Here is a 21,212-nt window from a genome sequence, read left to right as displayed (position 1 = left end):
GCATTGCACCATTATGCAACCAACTGTCTGGGTGTGCTTAGTAGTGAGAATAACGTTTAAATGCTGTCTCTCTTGTTACCTATAGATACCTCGCTTCCAGTGTGATGCACTTCTATGCAAAGAGAGTCAGAGCAACTGCTTCGCTTGAAGCTGCACAGCACTGTGCAGAAGTGGCTGCAGCTGGTAGACTTCAGACTGAGGATTGTGGCAACGGAGACTACGACCAACGGCGGGCAAGAATATAGACTTGAACTTCAGCATACTATAATCATCACAGTAGGCTTGCGCGTCTGGGTCAGCGAGGTGCAACGTGTCCACCCTAGTCGGGCCCAGGCTTAGTCTCCAGCCATGAGATCTCATGAGGCCTGACAGCCTGTTTACCTTGGACGCCATTTCTCTGACGTTTCTGCATGGTTTGGCGCTAACTACCAGTTGGCGGCCGACAGCTTTATTGAATTAGCTCTGCAGCTACAAAGGCAGGAGAAAGAAAAAGAGAGAGACAAAGGGAAAGATAGAAACTGAGCAACAGAGTGAAAGAAGGAAAGAAGAGAAGGTTAAAAAGCATTTAAAAAGCCGCCCACCTTTACCTTTCGCTAAGTGCGGTTTGCATTTATTCGCTCTCCTCGGCATGAACACACACAGACCCCGTTGCAGTAACCAGACAAAACACAAACAGCACGTGAGTCCCAGTTGCACTTTGACACAAACTGGAGACTAAAAGGGCAAACACATGCAGCACAGAGTGGAACAGCCGGATTGGGAAATGCTGGCTGCTGCTTCTGCTTCAATATAAATGGCTTCTCCTATTGGTTGCCTGCTGCACCACCCCCACCCCCCACGCCCTTTGAATGGGTCCTATCCTGGTGGGATGCCTTGTACAAACTGCCTCTGGGCAAATATCACGTGCCATATTGGAAAACAGTGACCCGATTCCTTAGAAAAGGGCAGAAAGAAAAGTATTCTCTTAAAACAACATATCAAGAACCATATGGCTTCATCCCGTCCCTATTGATCCGCCTCCCCTCAGGTTAGATACAAGAGGAGAAGACACACAAGAACACAATCGTGCAGATACACACACACACTTTCGGAATACGCAATGATGCATGCACGTTCGCTTCCTCTTCTCCTTTCTCCTCATCAAAGAGAACATCACAAGGTGGGGGGGGTTTGCACTCATGAAGGCTTTTTGTTTTGGAGCATGAATAACCCCGTTGTGATGAAGCGGCCTGTGTAACCACGGAGTCAGCATGGATCAAATCTCAAGAAAGCAGATATTTCATGCACGTTGTTGACGAGCATCATCAGCGCGTGAGGGCACAAGCTCCTGAAGTGTTTTATGGGATAGCTCTAAATAAGCAACGCTGTTATTGAGAGTAACCCCCCCCCCCCCCTTGAGCGTCACGTCAGCCCCACTGGTTTCTCGTTTCACTCAAGATGTGCAGTCCTGCGCGAGATTAATCCCCACCGTTACTCTAATCTCCCTCTGTAACGAGGGGAGATTAGGTCACTAAAATGATATGGTGGAGCTCATAACCCACATACAGATTACTCATCTGCACATTGATAATCCCCTTAGACTTTAAGGAAGGTTAAGAGAGCAAATGTGCTGCCGAGTATTAAAGCCAGTCCTACATTTTTGAAATGTTCTCGTCTATTAAAGAAACCCCCTTTTTTTTTTGTTCTGTTCGAGGGCAGCTTTGCTTTGCGGTGTTTTTGGCTTTAGGGTAAAAAAGTTTTACCTTTGAATAATTAACCAAATGAGCACTTTGTTGGAGATAAAAAAAGAGGTTAATGAGCCGTGAAGCAAGGCGCCTGTTTTCAAATTCTTAGACAAAACACTTGGTAATAGATCCCGGGAGGAATGTTTGCTCAAATGTATTTATAATGGAATAGGAAAAAAAAAATCATATACATTTAAAGCTACAAACGCCCCGTAATTATAACAGAACAGCATGACGCCCTAATTGACAGTATGAGACTGTGGTATTTGCAAAGGAGTAGTTCAACATTTTATTAAATGCGCTCATTCCCTTTGTTTTCTTTGCAGAGATTTTAAGATGAGAAGATTGATTCCACTCTCCAGTGTCTGTCCGTTAAGTCTGGAGCCAGGAGGCGATTCGCTCAGTTTAGCATACAGGCTGGAGGGAAGGGGAGAGATGCCAGCTGTCCAAAGTTTGAAAAAAAAAAAATAAAAAAAAAAATATCTGCCTATACCAGCTTCTCTAAAGCTTAATTCAAATGCTGTTTCTTGTTTCTGAACACAAACAGAGGAGTGAAAATGTAGTTGTTAAAGCGGTGCTCTAAGCTTTGGACAAAAACGAAACAGATCCCAGGACTCATCTCCCAAAGGTTTTTATATATATATATATATATATATAAATATAAATGAACCTATCTCAACTTCAACAGAAATGTTGATAGTCATACTACAGTGTAATACAGTGTTAAAGACATGTTGGGGGAAAAAAAATGCCAGTTGGCTTTCTGGCCAAGAGTTAGCCTAGATGTGAAGAATCAATTAGATATCTTAGTAAATCTGCAATCAACAGTTCGTGAAGAAAAAAAAAAAAAGAAAAAAAAGAAAAGTAAGATGGCACAAGCGGTTGGATATTAGGCCACAATGTTTATTCAGTAGTGTTGTTTCAACTTATAGGTACAATACTGTCAGCTTTTGTAAGACTAAAAAAAAGTTACCATTACAGTCATCCATGCTCACAGAATGCCAGTCAAGTCGTTTACACCCCTCCGTCGCGTACACACCCGCCTCGTGCTCACCTCGAGCAAGTACATTTCCAAATGGTAGGCACTTTGAAGGTTTAAAACATTTGTGAATATACATTTATATATATTTATATATCTTTTTATATACTAATAAGCAATTGGACTCAAAGGTCAGGTCTCTAATAGAGAGAAGAAGAAGAAGAAACTAAAAGAGTGACGATAAAGAGAATGAGGAAACAACATGATGTGGCCATGGTGGAGGGGGGGGGGGGGGGGGGGTCTGAGAGTAGAAATACTGTGAGTCTTTGGGTTTTTCAGTATAGTTCAGTACCTTAGGTGCTATATGACGAGAGTGGACAACAGGGATGGGTAGACGGGGGTGGTTAGTGGACAACATAGGGGATCACAGACTGAAAGAATCGCGAAGGATGGAGATGTACAGCTTCAGGTGGGTGGTGTTAGGAGTTAGGACCATGTGACAGCATCTACTGGAACTACTTCACATTACTGTACAGCTAAAAAAAAAAAAAAAGAAAAAAAAAAGAAAAGGCAACTTCACAAAACCTGCCGGACAAAACTCCTGCGTCCCCTTCAGAGCAAGTTCGTGTAGACGTAACGTAAGAATAAAAAAGTCATGTGGCCGTTAGCTGTGTTTTCATTTGATGTAGCTACGTGGCCTTCTTATTCGGCTAACCTCAGGTTTTAAACCTGGCGAACAGCCTCATCTCTCAACAGAAGCTCTTCTGAAATGCCTCCACCGACCAAAAACAGTACGAGTAGCCCTCAATGCCAGTGTCTCGTCAAAGACTATTCAGACACAACACTGGAGTCTTACATTTACTCTGCAGCCTTATTCATCAATCCCTCTGAGAGAAGATAGGTTTCTACAGGGGAGGATTTCTTTTGTTTTTCGGGTGGTGTTTGCTGCAGAGGTATGTGCTCTGCATGTGGAGATCGGGGGCCCTGGCCTGGTGGGTTTGCGTCCAAGCAGTAGCAGGCCTTCGGTGAGCAGATCTTAGGGCCCGGAGCATCAACACTGGGACAGGGACTATAAAAGCCGGGCTACGCTTTTGGCTCTATGTAGAGTAAAAAGGGAGCGAGTTGACAACTCGACTGACCGTGCTCCAATTTGATTAAAAAGGTGGGAGCGAGGGAGGTCAGGGCAAACAGAGAGAGGGGGAGGGTGATGTTTTTGGGTGAGAGCAGAGTTTGGGTCACTAAACTCAAAGGGAACACATATGGGGAGGGAGGTGGCTATGGGCCAAAAGCACCACAATCCGCAGAGAAAAGAAACGTCGCCCCCGGAAAAAAAAAAAACATGCCGCGCGTACACGCAAAGCTGCACGACAGCGGTGGGGGGGGAGGGGGGGGCAGGAAGCAGCGGATGTGCAACGTGAAAAAAAAAAAAAAAAAGAGCGAGTTTAAATAGAAAAGAAGTTCGGCTAGACATCAAACAGAAGCGAGATTTGTGGTTTTTCTCGAGCCCTGACGCGCTTATCTTTAAAAAAAGAATCCTTTAAAGACCTGTTCCTGGTATGTAAATAAAAACGCTGTCGAAAAGAGAAGAGAACAAACAAATAAACAGGACATAATGTAACGCTCACTAAAAAAAAAACTGATGAGAGAGCAAATAATGTTTGTAACCTGAAGGGAGAACATTTACATTGACCGTTAACAGCGTTAATATGAAGACCGGAGAGCTTCATCAAAACTACAAAGGCATTTTTTTCTTTTTTTAAACATCAGAGAAAAGATAAATTAATGTAATACACCTTTAGAGATCAACAACAGACATGCTAGGACAAAATAAAAAAAAATAAAATGAAAGTAGGATTGATACAGAATAATTATATTCAATTATTTCCACTTTTAAATTGTTTTTTTCTTTACAAATAACATACTGCTACAGTTAAAGTAGTCAGCGACTAGAAACCGCTCAGAAGACAGATGCGATTAGTTTCCTCGCCTTTACAGATCCTGTTTACTATTTTTTAAGCCTTTTCAAATAATACACAAAATGTTTAAATACACTGAGATTTGCCACAAAATGAGAAATGCTTGGTTTCCATAGTTTTTTTGTTTTTTTTAAAGAAGAAAGAAAAGTTCTTAATTACAATAATCTATGCAAAAGCTTTCCTTTATGCAATTTTATTTTCCTTAAATCAACTTGAAAAACATTTTGTCGTCGTTTCTCCGTTGTCGTGGACTGTGCAATTTTGACAGTCACTTGCGATTGGCCGATCTGACGGCGGGGATGGTTTTATGCATAAAACTCCTTGGTCGGGGCCTTCTGGTAGGCGGCGCCGGAGGGTTTCCTCTCTCCCAGGTCGTAGCTGCCCTCGTCCTTCTTCCTCATGCGGTAGACCAGGAGGAGGATGAGGAAGATGGCGAACAGGAAGCCGATCACGCCGCCTGCGATAACAGCTGAGGAGGGGAGGGGGGGAAGACAGGAAGAGACAGAAAGGGAAGGAAACAAGCAAATCAATGACTACCGTGTGTCCTCATGGAGAACGAGACCTTCAATTTGTCCTAAAGAAAGCACTTCTCATGAGCCGAATTAATCTGAGGTGAACCGTGTCTTGGGAAATCCGTTGCAACAGTTAATTTTAGCGTGAGCTACTGTTGCAACACATTTCAATACTAATTCAATTCCCTAGCAAACTACTAAGAATTGAGGGCTTAAATGTGGTGAAACCGAGTGGCTAACCGTCTCAGCTGAAAGCTGAAATCGATGCGGTGACTTCACGTCAATGGTGAAACCCTCAATTTGTCTCGAGAGATACAAAGTCAATCATTTGCCATCCGCCCGTTTCACTTCTTCTAATGTGTGTCCTGTTGGTGAGTTTGAAAGTTATTGTCCCACTTGGGGGATATTAAGCCTCCGGTCCTTGATTGGTACACAGAGCCGCGCCGTCCCGATGGCGGTTGATTCGACACGGTCTGCATTCCAATCAGCGACTGCCGACTGGGGCTCAAGAGGAAGAAGCCGATGATATTGGTTCCGTTGCTTTAACAGTCGGGCAGATAAATCCAATGAGGACAGACAAACAACAACCAGTGCTGCATGACTGGAACAACACTGGATCAGGATGAAGGCGGGTCGAGGTCTACATTCCATGGAAACTTTGCTCTGTGAAACTTTTCTCTGACGCTTTTCTACACAGCATCTGTAGAAGTTTTCCGTTTGTCTTAATGACACGTTGTAAACCAGAAGCGCCCACAGTAGTGCAACATCAAGAAAAATGTGGAAAAAAAATCAGCCCAGGCTCCATTAGGAAACGCACCCCCACCCCTAGCTTTGACCCTTACTCTCCTCACTAATGCTCCTAACTCGCCACATGGGCTTATTTCACTCTCCCTCCCAATTATGCCTGTGTGAGGGACTTCATAGGTTGCTGTTCAGGGTCTCTCCTGGTGCTACAATCTGCCCTCTGCTCCACTTTAGGTTGCCACATGTCGACTGGCCCCATGGGCAAGGATCCTGGCACACAAACGAGCTGCTGAGCTCAAAGAAGCAGTAGCGCAATGCTGCGCAAATAAATAAAAATTTGGTTATGGGTTATGTTTAAAAGTCCTACGGGAGATGAAGGGTTATGGTTATTATCTTGAAGAAGGGTAAAGAGAACAAGGTAGACAAGGCTAGAAGGAAGAGATGAGCGGTGACCCATGTATAATTAATATATATATATATATATATATATATATATATATATATATATATATATATATACACACACACACACACACACACAGTATATTTACAGGCCTTATCCAAAGACTTTCTACTGGCACTACTCTTCTTTTACTGTCAAAGTGACAAAGATGAAATGAGACTTTCAGTAGGAGAAAGAATGGAGCCGAGCTTTCGTCTAACTGAAGCCGTCCTGATTTGTCCCTGTTGATGTTGTTTCTGCATATTGCCAACACCAGATGGATATCACAACAAAGTAAAAGTGAGGTGCCAATCAGTGTTCGCCTCAGATACGTCGGGAGAGAGAATTGGCATCAGAGAGCACAGAGATTTCCAGTCAGATAATTCCACACTCTTTCATGTATTCAAAGCGATACACTTGAAACACCCACAACGCTGTGAACTCTACAAGGTCCCACAGAGGGATGCAGACCGAGTTCATTAAAAATAATTATTTTTCAGAAGTGGATTAGGTGGGAGACATTAGGGAAAATGCTTCCTGGATTTTTCTAGATTTAGCCGTTTACCAGGAATACGCTGACATGTCGTAACGTGTAAGAATTTGAGAAACATTAGAAGGCAAATTAAATAAACGCTCCCAGAATGCATCGAATAATTTATTGGTGGAATGTCAAACTGAAAGGCTACTTTCATTATGTGCTGAAATATTAAAGGAATTGTTTGACATTTTGGTCAATTACGCCGTCTTGTTGAGAGACGAGAACTTTCTGTAATACAAATATGAAGCTAATGCCAAGAGATGGTTAGCTTAGCTTAGCATTAAAGGCTAGAATCAGTAGGAAACAGTCCAAAAGTAACAAAACCCGCCTATAGCAGTGTGTTGTTGTTCATTGTGACACATACCTGCCAACACCTCTGTCCTCTGGAAGAGGTTTTCAGTGCGGACCTCAATGGGATCCTGGGGGGAGCCGGGGGCACTAGTGGTACTAGTCATCTGGTTCCTCTGCAAGTCCTCTGTAACTGGCACTGGTGCCTGAATGAGGAGAAGAAAAACAGGATGGATAGAAGGAAGATTAAGGTTGATTAACGTTTATCAACTTTCACATTCTGATAGTCCTCGTCTGTGTTTAAATGACTTGTGTTCATTCAGGCGTCATGGCATAATCCCAGAATTCCTCACTACTGTCAATATTTGAGATATAGCTTGATATTTGAGGAGATACGCCTAGTCGCTTTCTTGCTCTGAGCAAGATGAAAAGATTAATACCACTCTCATATCCATATCTGTTAGTTTAATAGGAAATTACAGCCAGCAGCCGGATAGCTTAGCATAAAGAGGGGAAAAAGGGAAACCGCTAGCCTAAATCTGTCTAAAAGTAAGAAAATCTGCCCATCTACCAGCACCTCTTAAACTCTCTTATAAACATGTTATGTCTTGTTGGTTTAATCTGTTCAAAAACTGATGTCAATAAATAACAATTTGCGGTTTTACAGTGGGGCTATTTTCGGGATTTCATTGCGCCAACAAACAAACAAATAAAGATATAAACAACTAAGATATAACATGTTTATTAGTGAGCTTCTATCAGTTGACAAGGATTTTAAAACCTTTTGACAGAGGCAGGCTAGCTGTCCCCTTGTTTAAAATGTTTATGCTAAGCTAAGCTAACTGACTGTTGGCTCCAGCTGTGTGAGTGATGAGAATCAAACAAGTACTTCTAAAAATGTTCCTTTAAGAAATAAAGGGAGGGTTTCACTGGTCCACTTAGCATGGCGGTCCAGGCAAAGGAGGAGAATGGGGACCAAAATGAAACCTATAGAGGCTTGCCAGAGGAAAAAAAAAAATGGAACAAATCCAGATTGCCCAAAAAGATTAGTGCAAGGCAAAAAAAAATAAAATAAGTAGTTAAAGAAAACAGAACCAGTGGACCGGAGGTTTTTCTGGGAGTCTAGGAAAAGAAGCAAAGTACCTGGAATGGATATGGGCCCATGTATCTCATGTTTTTATTTTCCTAATAACACTAGAGAAGGTTGCAAAGGACCAAAATGGAACTGGGCCAGTGCATTTGCCTTAGGGAGTAGTAACAGAGGCAGGAGAAGGAAAAAAACAATGGAACTGGGCCAGGTAGGCTTGGCTTAGAGGGTTGAGACCTTGACGACTAATCTAAACAGATGTAGTATCCAGTACAGTAGAGTAAGAGTGCATCCCACACACAAGTGAGATCTAGGATGGTTCCAGAATATGCGATTATGTCCGAGAGAGATGTAATCCGCCATAATTTGCAATGGAGCGAAAACATTGAGAATTGACGTGAGCACTTGATCTTTATCCGGAATGCAACCTCATGGTATTACAGAGGATTTGATGACATACTGGGTCAGCTGAAGACACACCGAGCTACTGTGTCGCTCTCTGTTGAGTACATAGTTACAAATGACTTTAAGTGGTATTATGTCCTACACACCTAATCATATAGCAAGAGTGGAAATGTTTGTGGATGTGACAGCGGAATAGTTTCATATACTTTAAGTATTGAAATGTACTTTAAAAATTGTGATTGTGGAATTTTAAGATGCTCAGAGCTCCGTGTGCTCAAGGTGGAGCATAAACACATGTGGGAATATCAGCAGGATCACATACGTTGTCAAATACAGAATTTCTACTTAAAGAAACGGTTCAAAACAGTGGAAAATATGCTTCTCTGCTTTCTTGCCCGAGAGTTAGGAAGATGATCGATACAACCGTCATATCTTGATACGAAACTACAGCCGAGCAATGTTTAGTGTAGCTTGACACAAAGACCGAAAGCTTTAATGCTAAGCTAAGCTAATGGTCTCCTAGCTCCAGCTTAATATGTCACAGACAAACGTGAGAGTGGTGTCGATCTTCTCGTCTCAATCTCAGTAAGAGAGTGAATTCGTGTATTTTCCAAAATGTCAAAACTATTGCTTGTCAAAACTTTCTGCCATCTCCAAATATCTGATCGACCATGCTGGTTTAAACAACAAACAAGCTTTCCTTTGGTATCATATCTACAAAATCATTGTAGTTTTTTAGGATTTTTTAGGGCCGTCACTATTATGTAGTTTGTCAAGCAGAGAGTAGTAGTACATTTATTTTTGAACTGTAAAATGTCCTGCCCCGTACATTTCCTGGTCACAATTGTAAAAAGGAAAAGAGCAATTTAATGGTATGTGATCAAAAACGTTCTTTGTAGGACCGATATATCATTATCAGAATTTATAGAAGCTGTATCAGACTAAATGATTGAGCGTGGGTCGGGCAGTACCACTTACCTCTGTTCTAAATGGTTTCTTGGGCGGGCTGTCCTTGGCCTTTTCTCTGACCGTGGCCGTCTCCACCCTGGGCGTGAAATCTTTGGTGGCGTCCTGGGTGGGTTCTGCTGCATTGGGCTCGATATAAACCATACTGACAGTCACCGTCTCCTCCACCACTACTTCACCTCCACCTTGGAGACAAACAGGGAAGTGATGTCTTTCAATTAAAAAGGCGAGAGTGTAAAAAAAAATGGCAGACATGTTTGCTCTGTAGAGATGACGTAAAAGATTATGTCGTGTGTATTTGCAAATAGGTAAAACATGGACGTACATGTTATCAATATTTCACACCCACTGTCGTATAGTTCGCCTTAACTTCGTTCATTTCAATGCATTATTTACAGTTTGTATCTCCAATAAAATAGAGTGGCAGATTGATAGGGTGTATATACAGTATTGGAAGAGCTATTGATCACAGTCCTTTCTCCTTTGACCTAAAACGACACTCTCTCACTGCAGCTCTACAACTCTCTCGGATAGAAGAGTTACTTTTGACAAATGAATGAGGGCTGTAAAGGTGCTGAAAGCAAGTGGAGAGGAGCTCATAAAAAAAAAGACATGTAAAATTTGCACACTTGCCCACAGCATGTCTGGGTGACAAAGCAATCTCAGAGAAAGAGAGAGGCGGTGAAAGGAAGAACAGACAAAGACAATGGGAGAAAGGAGAGAGAGGTAAAGCGAGAGAGGAGGGAGGAACTCGGAAAAAAACCGCTCGCAAAAACTTAACCGCAGAGGACTCGGAAAATTGATGTCGTCGTCGTCACACCTCTGGGTAATTACCTGCTGAGCTTGCAAGTGAGTAATGCGGTGAGAGCATGCGTGCGTATATGCGGGTCTTACCTGAGCCAGACCCTGAGGAAAAGTCGTCATCGTCTTCAGGGTAGTAACCTCCTGAGCCTGTGTCGTCCAGGTACAAGTCATCCGCCTGAGAGGAGGTCTTGGCTGCGTCTGCTATCTGCGAAAACCACAAGATGGAAAGATTTTGAGGACGTGTGTCGGCGTTATTACTCATCTCTGTGTAAAAGTATTAATTCCACAGCGCATCGCACCAACAGAGTGAAGACCCCCGACTATTTCCACAAAGCACACGCTCACTTTTTCAGTGTTTCCACCACTGACAGCTAAATGTAAATCGGCCAGTCTAGTGGCTACGTTTTTTTATTTGGGCTTTTAAATCATCAAGCACAACCTCTTTGCTTTGAGACAGACACTTTGCTTGCCGATTATTTCTTTAAATTGGCAAACATTAAAACCTCTTGGGTAGCAATCCAAAGCTCGTAGCATTAAGCGCTGTGTGCAGTCAACGCCGTCTAAATAACAAACCCGTCTCTTGTATTTGCTAGAAAGTAAGAAATGGTGCACAGTGCCGACACAAATGATCAGCTGAGTGTATCAAACATCACTCTGTGTTTTCTATCGGAGCTCTAAGAGCCTCCTTTTAAATAAGACAAAGGATTTAGTTTAGCAGTTAATTTGGCCATAAAGAAATCTGAGGAATATAAGTCAAGGGTTCACCAAATTCATTAGGATTCCTCCACTGGGGACCATGAATGACTGTATGAAATTAAGTGTCAATCCATCCAGTAGACGTTGAGATGCTTCACTGGATAAATGTGAACTTTGACGTGATTGTGGCGCTAGAGGAAAAATCAGGGGTTCACCAAAGTCATGGGGATTTATCCTCTGGTGACCATGAATGACGATATCTCGTGGCAATGCATCCTTTAGTTGTTGAAGTATTTGTAGTCCGTACCAAAGCTCTGAACAGACCAGCATTGCCACCCCCAGAGCCACACTGCTGAAGTTGTTGAAAACACATTTTAGGACGTTAATGAAGAACAGGTGACCGTCCAATCACAACGTGTAGCCCCTCCCACGGCACCGTTGTTGTCTAGACAACAAGCCCGAGTGGTGGGAATGTTTGTGCTTCAGCTTAATGGAGTGATTGGCTGAAAAGACCACAGTTCTAACAGTGCCTGCTTGTTTAAAAAGCACCTCCTCACAGGGAGTGTAAGTTGAGATTTTAAAAAGAAATAAAACAAGAAAATGGAGTTTTCAGTCAAAATGGCTCGCAGAGCCTGATGTATGTTGGACACTTAAGTATAACAAATGTAAAAACTGTTTGTGCAAAGTCTTTGTGTGGCGCATGGGACTATTTATATGTTGCCGTTGAGTGTGTGTGACTGGAATAGCTATAAACGCATCCATGGCAACACCTATTCACCAATCTGTGGTCAGCTGTACAGCCCCTTCTATACTGATAGTCCCGCTTTAGAGAAAAAAGAGAACAAAAGAAAGACACAATATTATCTCATCTGTGTTTGAGTGTGTGTGTGTGTGTGTGTGTGTGTGTGTGTGGGGTTGCTACAGTTGCAGGTCTGCTCTGAGGATGTTGTGCTGATAAACCCGGGCCTGAATGAAGTTGGATTGAAGGATATAATCAATTGGCTTGACAGGAAATAAGTGTTTTTGTTTGTTAACTGCGAAGAACAGGCAAGCTGTGAGAGAGAGCTTAGAAAACGGGTCAATAGAAATGAAGAAAAATCATGTTTTCCGACGTCCTTTGTTTGGACAGGGGGGGGAAAGCAAGTAGGACTGTTTTCATTATCGAATAGTCTGGTGAATTCATGTTTTCAAGTCTGTAAATGATCTAGACTGTCTCTGGGTTTCAGTATTCCTATTTCCCCTGGCTGCAATTTAAAAAGCAAATAAATAACAATAAAAAGTCTGAAAGAATTTCCTAGAGATCAAGTAGCATCTTCCGATAGCTTGTTTTGTTCTCGCAGCAGTCCAAAAAACAAATATAGTAGATTTATTTATATTTATAAAGATATAAAACACATAAAATGCTTGATAAATGACAATAATGAATTGATTATACAGGTTATTGCAGATAGGGATGCTCCGATCCGATACCGATATGAAGAATCATGACGAAGAATTCAACGACAGTCAATCCTTAGCAAACTCCGGTATCGAATCGGTATTCTGTACCGACCCGATACCCAGAAGCCCAGGCACCGTTATCAGGACAGCAAAAGTGGGATCGGTGAATCCCTGGCTGCAGATTAGAGTCTGTCCAATCACTCGGTGAAGGAACGCAGAACAGAGAACAATGCCTTCTTTCAGGTACGCCTCAGCATTTCCAATTACACCCGCTATTCTTATGTGAGCGTGTTCACTAACGCGTTTAAGTCATTGTATGTGCACATGTGTGTGTGCTTGTGTGGAGTAATGAGAGAGACAGAGAGAGAGGCCTGGTGCTCTCCATAACAAAGAGGCAGGGAGTACACACAGCGAACAACGGTGTGAAAGAGCAAAAAAAGAAAAGAAAGACAGAGGCGAGATGAAAGGGAACAATACGGATCTCCATCTCCTCTCTCCCAACTGGCTCTGACTTCTGTCAGAGCCAGCTGAACCGCCTGATCAAAGGGGGAATTTGTTCGAAGCAACTTTATCTTAACCTTTCTTGCCTTCGTTCTCCTTCCGAACACAATCCCCCCCCCCCCCCCCGCTCCAGCCCGGCAGAAGCAATTCACCGGTCCACAGGTCTTTATGCATTGGCGATATGAGCACAATGGACCACGAGGAGGACAGGCCACAGATCAAATGGTGACCAAGGGCACTAATGAGATAGAGGCCACACACACACACACACACACACACACAGACGCATGGGTGGACACGCTTTACAAATGTATGCAAGCTTTCACTCATTCACTGATTATACATACATTAGAGTGAGCAATTGAGCATATAAATGGACACACACACACACACACACACGGGAAATGTGTGAAGAAATGCATGAAGAGCTAAAAGTATTAACAATGAATCCCCTCGAGCCCATTAAACAAAAGATTTCAAAGACATTTTAACTATAATGAATTAGCGTTCACCTGATTTGTGAAATGAATAAATGGATGATATGCAGATCGCTAACTATAGTTTTATGTATTCTATATTTAACCAGGAATCCCTTAAGATACTATTTAAGGGATGCAGCTAACGCCTCCATTCATTATCGAATAATTCTCTCGATTAATCAAATAGTGGAAATAAAATTTGTAAGTAGTGAGCTCCCTTGGAAAGAGTCAGGCTAGCTGTTTCCACCTGCCTTCAGTCTTTGTGCTAAGCTAAGCTAGCTGGCTCCTTCTGATCACCATAGAGACGTGAGAGTGGGATCGATGCTCTCGTCAAACTCTCCTTAAACGTTGACAATAAGGCCAAATCCAACAGAGAGAAACCTTTGAAGTTTCCACACTGAGGTACACAAAGTGTCCACAGGCCCGCTTCATTCCAGACGTGCACGTACAAAAGGCCGCTGACTCCACTGTCTCGTCGCCGTGTTTCAACACTTTTGTGCAAAGTATTGCAGCAACACGACATTAGTGCAGATCTGAGAGGAGGTCCGACCTCGATAAACTTGACAGACTTTATCCGACACACTAGCAAGTGTGTGTACAATGTAAACTTGATGGAGCCGACTTTCTCCGTCACTAACACACACACACACACACGTCTGTGTGCGATAAACTTCTCCCTCTTTATCAATCCGGTGACATTTACAGGTAGTCTCTCTGCTTTCAGCCCTTATCAGCGACTACGAGCCGATTCAGACATAAATCTACCGACAAGTAGAGCGAAGTGGACTCCTGAAACCAGTGAGCTGACGGATGAGGCCTCCCAGAAGTCTGAGAGAGTTTGCTCCACTATTGCATGGCTGCTCTAGTTTAAGCAACAGCTATTCGGAAAAAAAAACAATCTTGTAGTTACTTGTGATTCAGGGCAGGGAGCTTGTAAAATGGATCCAGTTGGAAATATCTAATTTAGGGACTTATTAGTGGTTATTAATGTTAGATTTCCGAAAGAATTAGTTAAGAAACCAAAACAGTGCTCCTTTCCTCATTTTCTATGTCCTCTCGTTAACTAAATCGGAAAGTGAATGTGATGTTAATGTTTTGAGAACCGGTGAAAATAAAACCTTTAAGACCTGCAGGACCTCATCAGTGAAGAGGTGGGTCTCCTCTGTGTGCTTGCATACGAACCAAACCTGATCAGTGAGGCAAGCCCTCGCAAATCAGTAACAATTTCACTGGTTCGCCTCCGAGTTAAATCACCTCCAATCCACAGCTCACAAATACTTCACTATGACAACCGCTATCAAACACAGAGCGATCCGTGGGAATTTACACACCTCAAAGACGCACTCAGTCGCTCTTCATAAATGAGGGTTAACTCTCCACTCGTCCCGCTTTGACAAGTGTCACTCTCCGAGCTCGAGCTAACAAAAGAAAAGGCTCACGCTTCAGAGAGAAGAGGCCTGGGAGCACTGAAGCAGAGGGAGGAGGACACATCAGTTTGTGTGCAGTGCAGCGTACGTAAAAGGCACACATTCTCAATGCCGCGCGCCGCCTTTGTGTGCAGCGACACACAACTCCCTCACCCTCAGAGTTCCTGACTCAAAACTCTAGTTACAGTCGGCTTTGGCGTGGCCTTCCTGGAGATATCCGACTCTTTTCATCCTTTTGGGTGAATAACAAGTAAATCCTTACATGCACGCTCAGACTCAAGGACACATATGGGTATTTGCACGCACACACACACACAGCCTCATTTGGACACCTTGACAAGCAGATCCTACATAGTCTGACTAAGCTTAGAGACGGAGACAGGGACAGACACGCGAGTGAGAAGGAGGGAGAGCTGCCATAATGAGCTAGCAGCTAGCGATGTGTGCCCTCTATTAGCTGCGCGAAGAGCCGCGGTTACACGGCATTTCTAACCGCTAATGAAGTAATAAGCCAGCGGGAGGGCAGCTTCCACACTGTCTGTCTGTGTCTCCCCGTCACTCTCTCTGTTTGACATGAAGAGCTGCAGACCAAGTCTGGACAAAACGTAGATGATAGAGAAGAGGCTGGGAGAGGAGAGTGGGAGATAACAGAGAGAGTGGGGGATGAGAAAAAAGAGAGAGGGAGGGAGGGGGATAACCCGCTGCTGCAGACAATCCTGTAGCCTGGAGGTTGCTCTTCTAAAAGCCTGTCAAAATCACCATGTTCATGCCTGGCGGGGCTTGAAAGGCGCTGGGCCTGTGTATGCTTACAGTATGTGTGTGTCCGTGTAATATTTGCGTCTCTCTCTCTCTCTATATAAGAGATGGATGGTGGTGATATATATAGAGTCATCTGAACTAACCGTGGGCTCCTAACAAATATTAGCTCAACTCCAAGTCAGGCCAGGGGAAATGGTGTTCCTCAGAGGAATGCACACACATACACACACTTGAACATCTGCGTGTCCATGAAAGCACCCACGGGACACACACACACACACACACCCTTATTCAGCCAACACATCTCAAAGGCGTGAGAGGAGTACACAGACACACACATCATAACACGGACTTCAGAGAGAAGAAAAAGGGGAAAATAAGTGCACGGAGGCTGGCAGGCAGACAGCGTCTCAGATCCTCCTTCGTCGGTCCGCTGTCGTCTCTGGTTCTCGACTGTTTCCTTAAGTCTGCAATGAGCTTAGGAAGGACCGCGTGAGAGGAAAACAAGAAGCCACTACGTTTTCCAGGCATCGCTACTTCCTGTCTATAAGGCATTGTGCCTCTTCTCTATGTTTTTTATCAACAGTAAAAGCTGTGTGCATTTCACTCTCCTTATTGATGAGATAGGACAGGAATTCAACAAAAATTCTAATTGATTTATGATTGGACTCATTTCTCAAACAATCCACAAAAGGATCCTAATCCAGTTTTACTGCCATTTCCGCATCACCTTGTGCTATGTTGAATAGGCAAATCGGCCATTTAGAAGAGACGTACGTCATTCGTTTCATTTCCTCTCGTTGGTCCAACAAACAGATTGTACGCTAGCCTTTCATGTTAGGTTTAATGTCAGAAGTAGGCTACAATTATCAGAAGAGTACAAACATTCAGGCTCCCAGGTGTGGCTCACAGGTGTACTGCAGATGTAAATGTTAAATAGAAAAAGGAATTTATACGGCGACCCTAGTAAAAAAAGAAATCTCCTGCGACCCAGTTTTTGGGGAATAACTGCCGGGGATGGGATGATTGACACCACCCTCGCATCTGTATAAAGCAGGCATGTAGGTAAGTAAGCATGAAGCTGCATCCCGGGAGACGGTTAGCTTAGCTTAGCATGACAACTGAAAGCGGGGAGGAAACAGCGTTTGTGGCAGTTTTACGGAGGGTTACGTGCTGGACTTTGGACAAAACAAGCAACTTGAAGATGCTGCTTTGATAAAAAACGATTAATTGATAATCAACGATTGTTTTCTCTAGTTGTCCTCGTTCACTACATTTCCAGCAGCACGCTAAAGGCCCTTTGCCTCTCCACTTGTTCAGGTGCATTAACTTTCACGGCATCCCGGTTCTTCATTTGCATGCTGTGAAAGCAGTAGTCTGTAGAGCGCGAAAGAAATCACTTCTCATTATCACAACCAGGCAAACAAATATCTGCAACTATGAGAGAACTCAATAATATGTGAAGAGGAAGGCTGTGTGTGTGTGTGTGTGTGTGTGTGTGTGCGTGCGTGAGAGAGACAGAGCCTGTTAATCCCTAATTAACAAAGCAAAGGTGGCCGTTTATCCTGCCGTCTCTCACTCTATCTGTTCTACTCGGCCTGCCACAGATCCATACGCAAGGTCGATGCAGCAACACAGTCCAGCAGGCAGCAACTGTGCTCTGCTCCGTCTGACTCTGCCCTCCGCCCCCGCCCTGCCCAAGGCCTCCTTTGGACTTTATCACTGCACAACAGACGGGGGCCATCAAAAAACAGCAGAGGAGAGGAGGCTGAGAGGGGCATCAGAGATGTCCTCCCTACTCCAGCTGGAGGGACAAGAAGGAGAACGGAGACGGAGAGAGGCACAGTGGAAATGTGGGCTGAGCTGCTGCTTTTAATAATATTGATTCCTCAACATAGAAACAATTCACTGATCCTATGGGTTAGTCAGTTTGGACTATTTCAACTTAATGTCCAATTAAAGCGGAGGTTGAGAAACCAGCAATGATAAGATAGATTTAAAAATAAATATCCAACTGTAAAAACCTAGGCCAGTGTTACCAACTCTATTCTAATGAAAGTAGATACAGATACCAGATCTTTGTATCTGTATTGGATTTACTGTTTGCTGTCGGGTTGAATTTCAACAAATATAACCAAATATTACCAACCCTCGCTTTAAATCTCAGATTCTCTTAGATGAAAGAGGCGGTGCTGCATTTTGTCTCCTATTGCACTGACGAAGTGTTTCCTGCGGCTGCCTTCTTCATCACAGCTGTGGGGCGTTAGAACGACATTCAGAGCGATCCACCACACCAAAGTGACAAAAGACACATTTTCTCAGAAACAAAGTTGAAAAATGTAAAACTAACGGACACATAAAGTGTCAGTAAATTATCCCGGAGACTCCTGTGTTTGTATGTTGAGGAACACTGAGGATATCATCTGGAGAAAACCTTCAAATAATAACTATCGTGCCTCCCTTATGTTTGGAGAAGTTGCCGGTAGGAGAGGAGCGACTAGTCCAGGAGAGATTGGGTGGCTATGTAGCATCAGAGCAGACGGAAGAAGTGTGAATAACAGCTGGAAACAGGATGGTGTTGTTATTAGAGAACGAAAAAAAACAGGACAGGAGGAGTTATGAAATGTGTCCCACGACACGATGCTGATGACTGAAAAAAAACAAGCAAGACAGACAGAAAAAAAAAAGGGTCTCTGTGAGTCATGCATGTGGGTGGTGAGCATTGTTTGGAAAATGTAAACAAGAGCACAGCAGGCAGTAAGAGCCAACTACAGGACTGTAGGAGAGGATGTCCAAACTGGAACTCTCACGGGCCAAAAAAGGTTAGTGAGAGTGTGTGTGTGTGTGTGTGTGTGTGTGTGTGTGAACCCACTCTAACTTTTATTGCCCTCCCAGGGATCATAATAAGGAACTAATTGATAGTCTTTGAGCCGCGGGCTGAAGAGAGGGGGGAGTTCCTGCAGGAAGTCAACACAAATCAAACTCTCTCGGAGCCCGTAAGGTCTGGAGCAACTCCAGCTGAGCTGTTTGGCGGGTAACGGCCGCTGTGTGCACCAGTGTGTGTTTGTGTTTGTGTCTGTGTCTGTGTCTGTGTCTGTGTGTGTGGGAGACAGACGCAGAGAGAGAAGGGAGAGGAAGTACGAAAGAGAGCGCGACTGAGATAAAGAGCCACCGTTTGGAGTTGACATTTACGGTTTTAAACACCTACTTCTGCGGACGCCGCCTCCTCACTCGACCAAAGAGTTTCCGCTGTTCACCTAATAACTCAGCCAAGTTCAAAGAGTGCATTTCAGAATGCACGAGACATGCCGAAAATAGAAACAGATTTGGGCTATTCCTCTAAAGTCGCAGATTTACAAAAACTGAGAAAACACAAAGTCAACACAAAACAACAGCTTCACATAAATCTGAAGAAGTCTCTCAGACACATCCTATGGACATTTGATGCCACCCCTTCCCCGACTCGTGTTCATTTTCTCAATGCTCCTAAAGGGTGAGATCACGTGGCCTTCTGCGCCTCCCCAGCTGAGCGTGTGGGTGCATTCGGCTCAGATTCGATATCGTCTCCCGTTCCAAAACAAACGGCCGTCTGACATGGAAAGGCATACGCCACATTCCACAGGGCTGCTCGGCTGGAGCCGGAGGGGTTTCCAGCTCAAAAAAAACAAACCTCCAGGGGTGTCTGCACCGCTGCGCGCAACTCACGGCCTCAAACTGAAGGTGGACCGCTACAAGAGACGTGCACAGTTAACAGACGGGTTCCAGAGATGATCCGTTTTTCATGTTATTGTCGGCAAACCAAACCGCGACTTGATCTTACGAGCACAAGGTGGCTGATTTAGCTTGTTCCTCTGTACCACGGAGCTCCATTGAGGACCAAGAACCATTCGAGACGCACCAATGAACCACACACTGCAATACACGTGGGCGCTGTAGTTTATTTTGAGTCAATCCCACACACACCATCCCCGCTGCCGTAAATACTCACACCCGAGCACCAAATGTGTGTGTTTATCCGCAGTTGAAAATAGTGTCTCCTGCAGACTACAGTGCCCAGCTGTTTGAGGAAAAGTATTTATTCCTGACCAGTTTTAATGGGCTCGGGGCTGACAACCACATGGGGAGCTCAGGAAGTACTGAGAGACAGGCAAACACATTGTTGGTTTTGGTCAGAAAACTTTCAGTATTAGATCGACTTGTGAACTTCTTTTGGCTGAAATGTTCCCAAACACTTGCTCAGTGACAGCCATCAGACACGTGGGCTTCCTGCAGGAATCCTCTTCTACTTCCTGTCAAATGCACGTCCAATAATAACTGAACCCTATTTGGTCTGCCAGCTCCTGAGGAAATACATCTGGGTCTCTTGTCTTGTTTCAATGTCTTGTATGTACGAAGTTACTTGGGCTCCTATGTTTCACACTGAGCAAAAACAGAAGAATTATTAGACATGACACTTCTCATTTTCCAAATATCATTTAGTGCTCTTTTAGATAAATCCAGAATATTAAACTTTTGACATGGGTGAACGGTGGAAAGACGAGTTACCCCTTTTGTTATTGTCATTATAAAGAGGAGAGCAGCTTCTTACTGGTGCATTAGCACAACTTTTTGAGGAATTATGATGTAATTCGGTATAGTTTAAGCTTCCATATAATGCCATCATCAGATCAAAAAAAGTCCAATATTTAAGTTCATGACCAAATTCCAGCTAATTTGCCAACACTAGCACGATAACTAGATATCATACCTACTGAACATCAACATAGTGAGATCGTCATCATAAGCATGTTAGCATAACGTTAGCATTTATCTCAAAGCACACCTGTCTGCCTCAGTGCGGCCTCACAGATATATAGTATATAAGTAGACTCTTGTTTCATGTAGACTCTTGTCAGCACAAGTCAAATTAAAACAAAAATCGACGCTTCCTGGCCGTAAGGGGTGGACCGGGAGTTTCACTCAAGCAAAGCAAACAAACAGAGAATAAAATGTTCCTTCCTCCCCACCGGCCAGGGAGACACAACACGGAGAGGCTATGACTTCCTGCCATGCGGTATTGCTTCCCAACAGGATGAAGAGTCAATTCCACGGTTTCCAAGAAAAACAAGACACACGCTGACCGACCACTGGCTGGAGAGGTGAACAATGGTGCTCCCCCCCCCCCGGTCCGGTCGTGTTTTGGACGCTCAGGTATGTAACAATGGAACATGCAACCGCCGGCAAAAACTGTGTGAAAATCAAGTAAAAGAATAAATAAAAAAAACTGCAGCTCTCACAGCAGCTTTGTATTACGCTTCCCTGCGAGCGCGTCTCACATGCCGCAGCAACACATTGCAGCTGATCTCAGAACGCCGAATGTTTCACCACTCTAATTAAAGGCTGTCTGTGGCTCTCTGGAGGCCCCGATCGGATTTAATGCAAAGTTAATGTAAACCTTCTCGCTGG

General features: G+C 43.8%; 1 protein-coding gene across 1 annotated transcript in view; it reads right to left on the bottom strand.

Moving 5' to 3' along the window:
- Nucleotides 1-749: 749 nt before the first annotated feature.
- Nucleotides 750-21,212, bottom strand: part of sdc2 (syndecan 2) — a 41,477-nt gene continuing 21,014 nt past the window's right edge. Inside the window, exons 2-5 of the mRNA XM_076105982.1 lie at nucleotides 10,556-10,670; nucleotides 9,674-9,846; nucleotides 7,280-7,409; nucleotides 750-5,148 (exon numbers count right to left, since the gene is read on the bottom strand). Of these exons, the coding sequence (XP_075962097.1) occupies nucleotides 4,985-5,148; nucleotides 7,280-7,409; nucleotides 9,674-9,846; nucleotides 10,556-10,670 (582 nt within the window). The 3' untranslated portion in view covers nucleotides 750-4,984. The remainder of the gene's footprint in view (nucleotides 5,149-7,279; nucleotides 7,410-9,673; nucleotides 9,847-10,555; nucleotides 10,671-21,212) is intronic.

The sequence above is a fragment of the Anarhichas minor genome, unplaced genomic scaffold, assembly GCF_050575085.1.
Source record: "Anarhichas minor isolate MPS153535 unplaced genomic scaffold, ASM5057508v1 ptg000033l, whole genome shotgun sequence".
NCBI classification, from domain to species: domain Eukaryota; kingdom Metazoa; phylum Chordata; class Actinopteri; order Perciformes; family Anarhichadidae; genus Anarhichas; species Anarhichas minor.
Note: the sequence above shows the minus strand (reverse complement) of the source record. Positions and strands in the feature narration are given on the sequence as shown.